Source organism: Glycine max, chromosome 11, assembly GCF_000004515.6.
Source record: "Glycine max cultivar Williams 82 chromosome 11, Glycine_max_v4.0, whole genome shotgun sequence".
Lineage (NCBI taxonomy): Eukaryota > Viridiplantae > Streptophyta > Magnoliopsida > Fabales > Fabaceae > Glycine > Glycine max.
In genome coordinates this window covers 14,664,177-14,677,963 of record NC_038247.2, presented here as the reverse complement: position 1 = coordinate 14,677,963, position 13,787 = coordinate 14,664,177, and the positions used below count along the sequence as shown (strand labels likewise).

At 32.3% G+C, this 13,787-nt stretch overlaps 1 protein-coding gene and 1 pseudogene across 1 annotated transcript; one reads left to right on the top strand and one right to left on the bottom strand.

Moving 5' to 3' along the window:
* Positions 1-7,553: 7,553 nt before the first annotated feature.
* On the bottom strand, positions 7,554-11,084 carry LOC113000925 (uncharacterized; annotated as a pseudogene).
* Positions 11,085-11,809: 725 nt separating this feature from the next.
* Positions 11,810-12,208, top strand: LOC102669259 (uncharacterized). The gene has a single exon (XM_006591534.1). It carries the CDS (start codon positions 11,810-11,812, stop codon positions 12,206-12,208), a length of 399 nt encoding a protein of 132 aa, XP_006591597.1.
* Positions 12,209-13,787: the final 1,579 nt, after the last annotated feature.

Sequence of the window (13,787 nt, the reverse complement as noted above, 5' to 3'; positions counted from 1 at the left end):
ATTCATCATTTAGTTTTTTTTATCTTATTTGGATATTTGTTTAATAATTAAATATATATGAACATGTTGAAGATTAAGATTAATGAATTTGAATATAATTAAGTCAATTAAAACATATTAGCTGTGGTAAACTATTATGCATAAAACTAATTTAAAAATATATATTATTAACTTAATTATAATCATCAAATTTTTTTACTAAACATAACTAATATTAACAATTTAGTTCTTTATTAAATAAAACTAAATTAGTTAAATAAAATAAGAATGAAGATATTTTGAACAAAATAAACAAATATTAAATAATTGATATTTTAAAAAACTTTGTTTGGTAATCTATTTTATTAATTTTGGTAAAAAAATATTGATAATAAAATGAAAGAAATATCAAAATATATACTACACAAAAAAAATATTTATAAATTTAAAAGTATTCTTACATTGTGGAAAGTGGTTGAAGCAAACAAAACTAATACATATCTAACGAAAAGAGTAGGGTAATAAAAATAAAATTATTAGAAAAAATAAATAAACAATGGATTAATTATTCATGTAAGAAAGTGATCTCAAATAATATGATAAAAACTCTAGGAGAAATTAATAATAAAAAATGCAAATCAATATATATAGAATATAAATCAAACCCGACAACTATAATTGAAAGGAAAAAAAGAAACTCATCTGAATTGCATGTAATGTAACATTTTTACAACACAATTAAAAGAAAAAAATAAAATAGGAAGAAAGGTGAGAAAATAACACAAACATGAAAATTCCTTAAAATCTAAATTACCAAAAGTCATTTACCTATACACAAAATCATGTTATGGTTGAAATCATGTGGTCATGAAAGTGTAAAATGAAGGAATCATGAGAGCTTTTATCTCTTTTATTTTGAAGACCAAATCTAGCAAAACAGATCTTTATCTTTATATATTAAAAAAATATGCATATTTGCATTGGCTGCTATGAAGTTGCAAAATTGTGATTTTATATTATTATTATTATTATTATTATTATTAATTCATTGTTTGAATTAATAATGCAATAATGTAATTTTACACAAAGTATCACTCAGTATATAGTATTTCTATAATATATATATATATATATATATATATATATATATATATATATATTACAATAAAATAATAATATAATTATATATAAAATAGTTATTATAATATTTGACATATGATATATAATTAATATAAAGAGAGAGGGAGAGAGAGTTCATTTTATGTTTCAAATGTTAGAAAAATTTGATATTCATTATATTTTTGGAACTAAATAAAAATGTATGATAGAAATAAAAGTGAAATAAACTAAATCAAAATGATCTATTGTCATTGCAACTGTGAAGAGTTGCACAGCTTAATTCTTCTCGGCTCAGTCTCATTATAGATGGTGTATTAAATTTTTTTAATGTAAAACTTAAGGATCAAAAACTATTATTTATAGGTACTCTATAATGATTTTATTATCAAAAATACATTTAGTAGTCATTATTATTATAATGATGATCATTGAAAATTTGACCTTGCAAATTCAAAAATGCTTGAATCACCAAATATAATTAAACATTTTTTTTTCATTTACTCACTAAAATATATATTTTCACAATTACCCTCACTCTCTACTAAAAAAAAGGTCTTCTACATCGGTTCTAACAGCCTTTCTACATCGGTTATGACGCGTGGTGGTAACCCGGGATCGTTGAATCACAACATCGATTTTATGACCGTCTTTGAAGGCCGGCTTTTCTACATCGGTTGTCTAGCTACAACCGATGTAGAATGGGTAGCTTTCTACAGCGGTTCTAAGGCTGAAATCGATATTGAATGGGTAGGTTTCTACATCGGTTATCAGTCAACCAATGTAGAAAATGAAAGGTTTCTACATCGATTATAGTTCAACCGATGTAGAATGACTAGATATGGTAACGTGGCTACATCGGTTATCAATCAACCGATGTAGAAAATGAAAGGTTTTTACATCGTTTATCGTCAAACCGATGTAGTATGAGGAGATTTTCTACATCGTTTATCACTAAACCGATGTAGAATGGGCACGAATGGAAAGGTTTCTACATCGGTCTTCAATCAACCGATGTAGAATTTGAAGAGTTTTTACATCGTTTATTGCCTAACCGATGTAGAATATGGAGTTTTTTTTTTTAATTTTTGGAAAGCTATTAATTGAAATACAGTACAAATAATGAAATTCAACAAAATATTGAAAAGCTATGAATTGATCTATCTTGCTCACTCCTTTTAAGAATGTTTGTACCAATGATGTAAAAAAAATAAAATAAAATAAAAACTGAATTTCTTTTTGACAAGGCTCTAATTTAAATCATGCTCCAAAGTTCAGACAAAAGTTTGATCTGGTCAAACCTACTTCTCATGGAGATCTTTGATTTGTCTTTCCAAATCACCATCAAGAACAAGTTTCTTCCTTCTCCTTAGAGCAATTTAAGATTCATCTTCCATCAATTGCTCCCCACTGTTATGTCCAAGTAAACTAAGTATCAGAAACTATAAAATCTCAAGTAAAATTTGATGTCAAGTTGTAAACGTACTTATGATCATCTTTGTCACTGTTACTGCCAGAGGTAGGTGCAATGCCTTTAATAACATCATCAAGCTTGTCTCTACAAAAGAAAGAAACAAAAATAAGAGTAGATTCATTGCAGATAATTCTTTGCAGTGATCAAGAATAATTATGAACCAATCAATCAACAAGCATAAATTGAAAATTGGTCCCACATTCTAAAAATGGTCATCTCAGTGCTTCAGAAAAATTTCCCAAAAGAAATAGAAAGTACAAAATCATACATAAAAGCTTAGAAGCAAAGTTTGAGGGTTTTATCTTACTTTTGATATCCTGTGTCCACACCTTTGCTGGGGATGAACCAATTTCTTCATCTCCCTGAGTTTTATTCCAATTGGCACTTTCTTTCTTCAAATTTTCTGGGGATGAACCAATTTCTTCAAGCTCGCTCAACAAATATTCAGCATTGACGTAATGGCATTCCCTCCGAGTCTTCCAGAAAAGGAGTTCCACAAACAAGAGGGGTTGCTTTTTCATTTTCTTTAGCATCTTTCTGACCAAACAAGTCAGAAAATCAACTATACCTGCATAGTCCTTGCAGGGACATCAATGCCGATTGTTGTGTTAGTTAAGGAGAAGCACCCCTTGATTCATATTTACATCTGAATAACTATAAATGTTACTATAATTTATAGTTCAACGAATGGATTAAATACCCAGGAATGTTAATAAACTGAATTGTCAGCCTAAATAATCATATCAAACTAGCAAATGTGTGCTATTGCAACAAGAAATCTTTTCCCATTAAGTGGTAAAAGTTTGCCATTAGTCTATATTAGCAAAAATGAATCTCATTGACATCATTATACACTAAATAAAATTCTATTACCAAAAATAAAAATGACAGTGATGACAAAGGCATACCCTTCCGAAACCTCTGTTATGCCTCCATTGAAAGAATCGTCACCCATTATTCTCTCATGAATTTGAATATTTTCAAGCTCAACTTGCTTTGATTTAAGAGATGGTCATCTAGTTCTTCTGCATCCAGAAATTATACCAATACAAAGAAAATTAAATCTGGTACGAACAGTGCTGGAATAAACAACTAAAATTACATGTGATGTAGATAATGGGTAATTAATTTTAAGAAATTAACAAGAGAAATGAATTTTTCCATACATACAAACTTAACTAACATTGTAGCAAGATTTCACATAAAAAAATAAACAATTCAAACTAAATTCGTCATATGTTCCTATCATTGATCAATAATATCCAAGAAAGAAAAGTGAAAGTATGGAATATTTTACTTGAGAGCAGAGCTGAGCATTTCATAATCAGAATCATCTCTTGACGATGAATCCACATTAATGGGTTCAAGTAATTGTTCAGTTGATACTTTGCTATTTATTTTTTTCCTAAATTAAATAAAAGAAAATTAATTACAAATAAAACAAAAGTGGTTGATGGACGAGACAAATTCATCATTTTTTAAGTCAAAGCAGATAGAAGCAGGAGCCGGAAGAATCACCAGCTCAAAGTTAATTTGTGACCATCATTATTGATCCTATCGTTGATCAGTAAAGTGGTGATCCTATAAACGGGAAGGTAAAGGAACATTACTTGAGAACAAAGCTGAGCATTTCATCATCAGAATCGCCTTTTGATAATTTATCCTGACTGGTTTGCCCATGTAACTGTCCCCTTGATAATTTGCCACTCTCCATTTTCTTCCTAAATTTATATAAACATTAAATAATAGTTAAAGGGAGGACAACTATGAGAGACTCAGCCATCTGGACAGCACAATAAAATTTCATTTGACAAAGTATTGAAATTCAGCTACGTATAAAATTTGAAACAATATAAGGCATTTTGAAAGAAGTTACACATGTCAATGAGTGAATATTATTTTGCAAACAGACAGAAGTATTAATGGCATGGCTTTGCAAAACTACAAACCAAACACATTACCTTTTTACCAGTGATACCAATGTCTCATCATCAGATTCATCCATCCTTTCATTTGAACGATCCATGAGATCTGCACCCTTTGGGTGCATTTTTCCTCCAGAACTCTTCAGAGGAAGAGACAAACCAAGCTGCTTAAGTTTTCGAGAGACTTGGGCAGTAGTGAATTTACCATCCTTATCCAGTGCATTGGCTATCATGTAACTACATCTTCTGTAGTCCTTGAATCTGCACAAATAACAACCCAGCTATTAACAACAAAATCAAAAGCTAAATTGAAATGCTATTTGTCATCCTGAGCAAAATAATATAGAAAATTCAGAAAACATTGAATTTTCTTATTTAACTATCCATTCAGCAGTCATCAAGCAAAGAGCAGAAAGAGATCAAATGCAAGGCAACCAAGTGGTACTCACTGCTCATATAGAACTTTGATTAGAGCTTCCTGATCTTTATTGAAAGCCTGGACTCTTTTTTTATTTTGCCTATAAATATGAAATTGAACACAAACTTAGAGAAGACTTAAACACATTTGATGCATAAAAATGTATATAAAAAAATTGTCAAATTAAGATGAACAATAATGACAACATTTCATTTCCTAAAGGAAACATAAATTTAATAGAAGAAAAAATACCAGTAATAATTAATAAGCGTAAGAGTTCAGTATAAACTTACAGGTGCTGAACCAACAGGCTTCCCTCCAAATTCACGGATTTATGATTGGTAGCTCCTGTTATTTTGTCACCGTCTAACAGATTAGGGCTAGTAGACAAAGGTCCTTTAGCATCAGCATCACACATCTTTCTCCTAGGTGCAACTACTAGTCCTAACCTTTTTAACATATTGGAAATTTGAGCTGGTGAAATTTTACCATCTAGATCTAGCACTTCAGCTATACGGTGACTGCAATGTTGGTCATCTTTGAATCTAGAATGTTTGAAGTGAGGAAGAACCATTGGTGAAAACAAAGGCCAAATCTTATATGCTAGAGAGAAACAAAAAAATGAAATGCTATGAATCAATCTATCATGCTGACTCTTTAAGTATGCTTGTACCAATGATGTAAAAATATAAAAGAAAAAAAGATAAATCTTATATGGAAGACAAAAAAAAAATTGAATAGCTATGAATTGATCTATCTTGCTGACTCCTTTTAAGAATGTTTGTGGCTGGAGTCTCAATTTTTTAGGAAAACAGGATGAAGAAGGGATTACGGGACTGTAACTCGTCGGGGAAAACCCTATACCATTCATCCTCTCCTGCATCAATCAACTCAAACCTATTACTCCTTTTTTATTTGCTTCCTTCACTCACCAACTGGGCCTTCCCCGGCCTAATCTTTTCCAAGCCCAGCCCGAACTTGGTACAAAAACTAAGAGATTTATGACAAATAATATACTAAGCTCTACTGTCTTTTTTAAAATTATTTACACTCTTCTCCCACACATACCCAACAATCCATATTAATTCTATCTTTTCTTCTTCTCCTATCAAACAAGGGGAAATTGAATTTTCTAATTAACTCACTTGAATTCCCTGCATGTCTCACCTTACTCGAGACAAGAAAACTTACTGGACTTTTATGGGAATGAGCATGTTTCTTACACTACACTAGTATATGCCTGCTGGCTGCAAGACAAGGCCTTTTAAATAGTGAGTAAAATCCATTTCTTTAACACTAAGTAGAAACTTGAAGTGCTTCTTCATTCAGTATGTTTATCATTTATGCTTGTTAATGTTGGATGCCCCGATGACTGATAGAATAGCTTATGTTCATAACACGTACAACGAAATAAAGGATCTATTTTGATTCAAAAATACTATTACAGTAAAATTATGCTATAAATACTTGGATATTATTTCCTCAAACATCAAAATTCTTCAATAATATAAGGATTTCTCATTTATCCACACCAAGACTAACTTCGGTTTATCAAACTACTTTCACAAGCACAACAGAAGAATTAAAACAATTCTTAAAATATTTTAGTAAAAGGATCAGAAGAGAAATAGTGGGTGTGTATCTTAAAGTGTGCAGCAAAAAGCTTCATTTGTAGCTAACTGTAGAACTCACTTTTCCTAACAAATCGGAAGTTTTCATTAATATTACCTATATTGTTAGTGCTAGCAAACAAAATAATAATATTTCACTTAAAAAATGAATTAATTATTTGAACAAATTAAATTTTTTAATTTAATTAATCATTAAATATTAAATAATTTCTTTAACAAAAATTAAAATATTTATTTGTGTATGATCTCATAAGTTCAATTTAAGCCGATAATATATTAATTAAATTAATATATTAATCGAGATAGACATCTAGTAACATTTTTTAATGTCCGACTAACATCAATAATATATATATAATTTACTTTCAAGAATAATTAAAAATAATAATATATTTTTTTCTTCCATCAATACAACTAAGTTAACTCTAGGTATAATTGCCAAAATCTAATAAGTTAACTTACCACAAATGATTTAAGAAACTTATAGCGTTGAAACCTTGAAATCAACTTCATTATATGCATGTAGTTGCTCATCTTCAGAAAAATCATTAGTACCATCCAACATATCCTCATTAACATGTTCAGAATTTGTGGCTCCCATTGGTTCTAACCCAACTTGGGAGTTCCCAACTTATGAGGATATGCTTAGCATCAGATTTTTTTGTGTCTCCCGTTGGTATGCTCAGCAGCAGATTTTTTTATAATTTTTTTACATTTCTATGTATCACATTATTAATTATTAATGTCAAGGACTAACTCTCCAAAAATGTTGAGCTACTAGTGAAGGCTCATTAATGGCTTTAGTATATCTCTAACAAAGCAAATGGAAGCAAAGTTGTTATTTTTAAATGTGAAATTGAAATCACTATGAACAAATAGGGTATTGCACTTGAAGTTGAATTGATAACTATATGTTGTAAAGTGGTAACAGGCATCTTGCCTTGTTTGTTCTAGATCTACTTTATTTCAAAGATATCACTAACTCATGACAGACACACAAACACATAATTTCAGCTTACCCTCAATGCTCCTCGAGACTGAAGATTATCCATCAGCTTTACAACCTTGTGAATGATTTCCACTAAATCTGAAAGATCACTAACAAGAAACAGCAATGATAAATATAGCAGCAAAGAAAGAACAATGGATTATACAAAAACACACAACAAAAATATGCATAAAATAAGATCACTATCATTGGACTTACATATGACAACAATTGGATGCCTCTCTCCTTTTACTACTTTTTCATTAATATAGAAGCAATAAATAAATTACCTGGATAACAGTTGTGATCATCCCAGGTCCACCCTGCAGTTACTCGAGTTGACAAAATCATTAAAAACAAAAGTGAATTAATTGTAGCACCGGTAGAAATATACCTCCTGAAATTGCTTTGTCCCTAGTGAATGTTAGAACATGCTAGGCCAACATTTGATTTAAGCAGTTATAAATTTGTATTAGGAAGTCAGTGGGCATTTATTTTTATATTAATTTCGGATTAGGAAGTTATATTTTTAGGTGATGATGTGACAGTTATAGTGATACATAAGTTGTGTTGTAGACTTGTAAAAGGAAATTAAGGTGTCAGATTGTTATTCCCTGTTCTTTTGAAAGAGGAAGCTCTTTCTTAGGGGGAAACTGTGTTTGTGCTCAAACCTGGCCAAAAAACCAGGCTTTTGTCTTTATTTAGAATTCAGCGTGTTCATTTCTTGAGTCCAACAACTAGTCTGATCCAGTTTAAAGGTATTGGAAACAATTAGCACCCATTGATACAGATCCAGGAAGGAGCAATTTTAGAAGTTATACAGTGTTACAGCTTTCATACGTCTTCATTAGCTACTCAGTCAACATAGATACTGAAATTTCTAAAAAGAACTATTGTATAATACTATTCTTAAGCATTTGAACACTAAATAAATGAAATTGAAAAACCAAAGTCATACTTGTGATGAATGCCTCCTCCCAGATTTCACATTCTGACCATGATGGAGCAACTTCTCGAAATGGAATTCCTTCACTCCTTCATATCCTGCACACAATGCAAGTAATTGCTAAATAACATAAGAAGCAACTTGTCAGTGCTTCTAAGTAGTCTCTCAATCCAATAAAATAAGACACTGCCCCCATTTCTTTTTATTCCTTTTGCATTTCCAGCGTGACATCTTCCTGACAAAATAATAACCTAGTTTCATTTTACCCCACTAACATTTCTCTGTGGCCATGACAAAATCCCAATATTAGAGAAAGCAAGACTCCCCCCTTACCAAACTGGCTTTAAGAATTAAGTTTATAACTGTGATAACTGATACAATAGATCTAAGACCTCCATATGAAAGGGAAAAAAAATAATAATTAAGATTGCTTAGGCAGTGCACAAAAAGGCAATATATCATAAGTAGACTATTCAAACACTACAAAAATAAAAAGGCAATGCTTTAAGTCTTCTTGTTACCAGTACGAGATAAAACCCTAATTCTATACTAATGTCAAGCAAATTTTTAAAATATAGACCATAGTAAATAACATAAATTCTACTAAAAAATTTACACAAGGGCACAGTTTCTTTATGGTCAAAGAAAATATAGCAACAAAAAATTACATTTATAATCAAATCATACTCAAGCACTAGTTGGCGTATTGTTCCTGGAAGAACACCATCGCTGATAGGAGCTGTTTGTACTTGGAAAGAGTATTTCTTTCCATAATCACACAGGGCCTTCTCATCATTTGAATTCCTTTCCTAAAATGAAATAGGAAATGAACACTAAAATTTGCATATGCCTGTCTACCAAAAGCAGAACTAGAAAGTAAAATCCATGATGCGTAAGCTTATTTCATAAAATGTTCCAATACACACACATGCACATATACATGCCCACACACAACAAAAGAGCAGGAGAAACTCAAATCATGATTCCTTTGCAATCACAATAATGCAGTGAGCATCAAATGATCATGAAAGCGCAAAATCTTAAAATTTTAAAATACAACACAAACATATAAAAGGCTTGAAACTCAGTGAGTAGTTGAGTACTGTGTATTCATCAAATAGGAATTCATTCTGAAAATTTCCATACTGCAAAATGAATAGAAGATGAACTTAGAGGTTTTTAATAATAGGTATGTTTGTCAATCTCTATCATATCAGAGAATAGTCCATCCTAGTCAACAATCACTGCTATTTAAAGCAGGCTTGTTGCATTAGTTTTAGCATTACAACAAATCAAATTTAAGAAGTCTTGTTAGAATATTAAAGTTTGATCAAATTGTTGAGGGTGATGCAAAAGTATGGTTACTATTAAAAAAAAGGCATGCATAAGGAACTCTAGCATAAGATAAGCCCGAATATAGTTTGAATTTAAATAGAGAGATCAATTAAGCTCACCTTGCAGCAAATAACAAAAACATTTGCCACACAACCTTCGAGGATCTAATCCCCATCATTAGAAAGCAACAGTTATGTCACTGAGGGAGGCCTGAGCTTTTCCAGAGGTTTCCTAATCCTCCATTGTAGACAAAATTTCCAACTATATAAAGAAGGAAAATCAGCACAACAAGCAACAAGAAAATGACTAATTTGATGTAATTTTACATTGCCAGAGACCGCAACTTGCAGATATAAATATTAATAATTAATACTGAAATTTAAAAGAAAAATAGATCATCTTCAATTCATTACAGGAGTTATAGTCACTAAAAAAAGTTTTTTTCAGGGTATCAACAATGCATTATATAATTAAATTTATAATCATGTGACAGACATGCTAAATAATTTCAGGGAAATCAAACAATTAAATCACTAGTGTCTCTTAAAAAAAAATCAAATCAGATCATCTGAGAAGCCAAGTCATCAGGCAACACATGCAGGCTGGAGGTAGAACAGAAAGAGAATTTCTACGACAATATTATATAAAATAATTTTTAACAGTTCTTTAATTATTTGTTTGTGTAAGTTCATGTCATTGATCCGTAAATGTGTCCCTTCTGGAACTTAACCTACAACAGAAAATGCCCCTAATGTCTAGACAACTGATTAAAGAAATTTAAGCAAACCATAATAGATTAAAAAATATTCATACTCTTTAGTGTCTGTATCTATATTCATTAATACCTTGTTATTTTTCTTATATAGGATTTAAGGAAAAAGCATAGAAGAGTTGTCTAAGGAAAAGGCATAGAACAGTTATTTAATGAAAAACAATGCTTACAATTCAAATTGCATAAACTGACCTTACCCAATCTGAATATTTAGCAGCTACAACATTCCTCCCATAGCCCACCACAGCCAAATGTACACCATTTCCCCAAATACCAAATGTAGGAGGAACATAAGTCTCAACATGAACATGCACATCAAGAATTTTACTCACTCTTTCCTCATTGACGGTCTCATGTGCATTTAATTCCTCCAAATTACCACTAACAACAGTTGTAATGGCCAGTTCCTCACAATCATTCCTCTTTTTCAATGCAATCGGCAAGACTTTGCACATCAAATCATTAACAAGCATCTGAACAGTGGGTTGCCATATTGCCATGGTGACTTATGACGGTAAGGAAATCTCAGAATTATTAGATTTAAATAGAAGTTGTGGCGCCAAATTTTATAGAATTTGTATAGATTGTGAAAGTCTTTGTTGAAGATATACTTTTGTAACTGCATAATATTTTATTTTTCAATTTTTAAAATAGGATTTAGTAAATAAGTTGATTCCCTATATTTTAGGAGTAAGGCAATTTTAATGTATTAGCCTAGTCAATAAGTGGTTCTTATCTTTAAGGAGCAAGTTAGTTTTAATATTCTGTTTTGCTAATATCTTGTTATCTAATTAGTTTATCTTTTTCTGTTTATTGTATCGCTGCTAAGAACAATTTGAATTAGAATATAATAATTCTATTTCCTCCGCATACGTATTGTTTCTCTTCTCTCCTCTGTTTTTTATAATTTCCTCCTCAAAACCAACAATTGGTATCAGAGCCTTATTCTTACGAGACCTGTACCATGGAAGGTGAAGCAAGTTTTTCCCACATAACTCTTCCAATCTTTGATGGAGAGAATTATGATCTTTGGGAAGTGAAAATGCAATCCTACATGGAGTCTTTGGATTTATGGGATGTTGTGGAAGAGGATTATGAAATATATCCGCTGCCTGAAAATCCCACCACGACCCAAATTAAAAATCACAAGGAAAGAAAGATGAAGAAGGCAAAGGCGAGGTCATGTTTGTTCACTGGTGTTTCACAATTGATATTCATTAGAATCATGACTCTTAAATCACCCAAAGCAATTTGGGATTATCTGAAAGAGGAATACGCTGGAGATGATAGAATACGAAGCATGCAAGTGCTGAATTTAAGGAGGGAATTTGAGCTTCAAAGGATGGAAGAGTTAGAGACAATCAAAGAATACTCAAACAAATTGTTGGGTATTGCCAAGATAAAATTGTTGGGAAGTGATTTTGCTGATTCGATAATTGTAGAGAAAATTTTGGTAACGGTGCCGGAGAGGTATGAAGCATCTATAGCTTCATTGGAGAACACAAAGGATCTATCGAAAATCACATTGGCAGAAGTGCTACATGCCCTGCAAGCTCAAGAGCAGCAAAGGTTGATGAGGCAAGATCGTGTTGTCGAAGGTGCTTTGCCCGCTGTCATACCCTAATTTCGTCCGGGGACCTTTGCTTGATCACATGCGACCATTCTTTGGTCCTTGTGAGGTGCTTGGCACCCATCATTAGGCAATTTATGAAATTCCAGGACATGCCGAAAAACCAAAAAATGTTGATGCACAATCCGTAAGTTTCCGTGACACATCGGAAATCAAATGGAAGCATCGTTGCATAATTAAGTGAGGTTCCGTAACATTCCGTAAGTCAAAAAGGGGATGATTATGTAATCCGCAAAGTTCCGTAACATTACGGAAAGAAAACAAGTATCGTTACGAAATTCGTAAGTTTCCGTAACTTTACGAAAAAAGAATCACCAAAAAAAATAGAGGGGGGTGTACTTAGTAAAAATGGGGGTGCAAATAGCACCCAGGCCCATTTGGGCCCTCCAGAAGATTCCTCCAGAAGGCGGTTGCTTCTGGAGGAAGCAACCCTGCTCGCCTGGGCGAGCTGAGCTCGCCTGGGCGAGCTGGGCGGCAACCACCTCCCCTATTTTGCTATAAATAGGGGAGGAAATGAAGAAGGAAGGGGTCCAGCCCCTTAGGCACTTCTCTCTCTTTCGAATTTGCTTGGAAAAATTGTTTCCGTGAAGAAAATCTAAGCCGAGGCGCTTCCGAAACGTTTCCGTAACGTTTTCCGTGAGGAATCTCGCAAAGGTTTCAACCGTTCTTCGACGTTCTTCACTCGTTCTTCATCGTTCTTCGATCTTCAACGGGTAAGTACCTCGAACCAAGCTTTTCGATTCATTCTATGTACCCGTAGTGGTCCACTTTGTGTTTCGTGCAATTTTATTCTCGTTTTGTTTACTTTTTATACCCCCTATTGACGTGCTTAAGCCATTTTGCTTAAGTCATTTCTCGCTTAACTTAAAAATAAAATAAATTTCCACCGAACATTTGAATTGTATTATCCGTTAACTTCGGTTAAAATCAATTCCGACCGTTCGGTCGCGCCGTAACCACGTTGGAAATCAAAAAGAGGTAAAAAATAATATAATAATCAAAAAACATCTTTTAGTAAAATAAAGCGGAAAATCAATCGGACGTTTTCTCTTTGGGATTTCTCATTCTTAATCGAATTGATTAATAACTAAAGTGAAACTAAGGCTAAAATCAACTCGCCTAGTCAAGCTCGTCCACAAAAATAGGCTTTTGAAGTTTGTCATTTCAATTTCTCACTAAGTAAAATGGATCATTTTTAAGGTCCAACGCCTTAAAATGATCACCACTTAAGTAAAAAAGGAATCATTTGATAAGAAAGAACTACGTAGGTCTGAGTTCCTCATTGAGGATACGTAGGAGCAAAAGCCCCGCTTTTGTCGACCACCCCAAGAGATCGTTAATGGTCCAATGCCTTAACGTTTCTCTCCTTTCAAAAATAAGAGATCGTTAATGGTCCAATGCCTTAACGTTTCTCTCCTTTCAAAAACAAGAGATCGTTAATGGTCCAACGCCTTAACGTTTCTCATCTTCCAAAATCAAAAGACCGTTTAATAGTCCAACACCTTAAATGACCTTTTGTTCAATGAAAACATATTTTACAAAAAAGACAAAAACAACTTAACCAAACGCTTTG

Bases quoted from the DNA above. Each gene is read 5' to 3' on its own strand.
- LOC102669259 (XM_006591534.1), top strand. From the start codon at position 11,810: ATGACTCTTAAATCACCCAAAGCAATTTGGGATTATCTGAAAGAGGAA.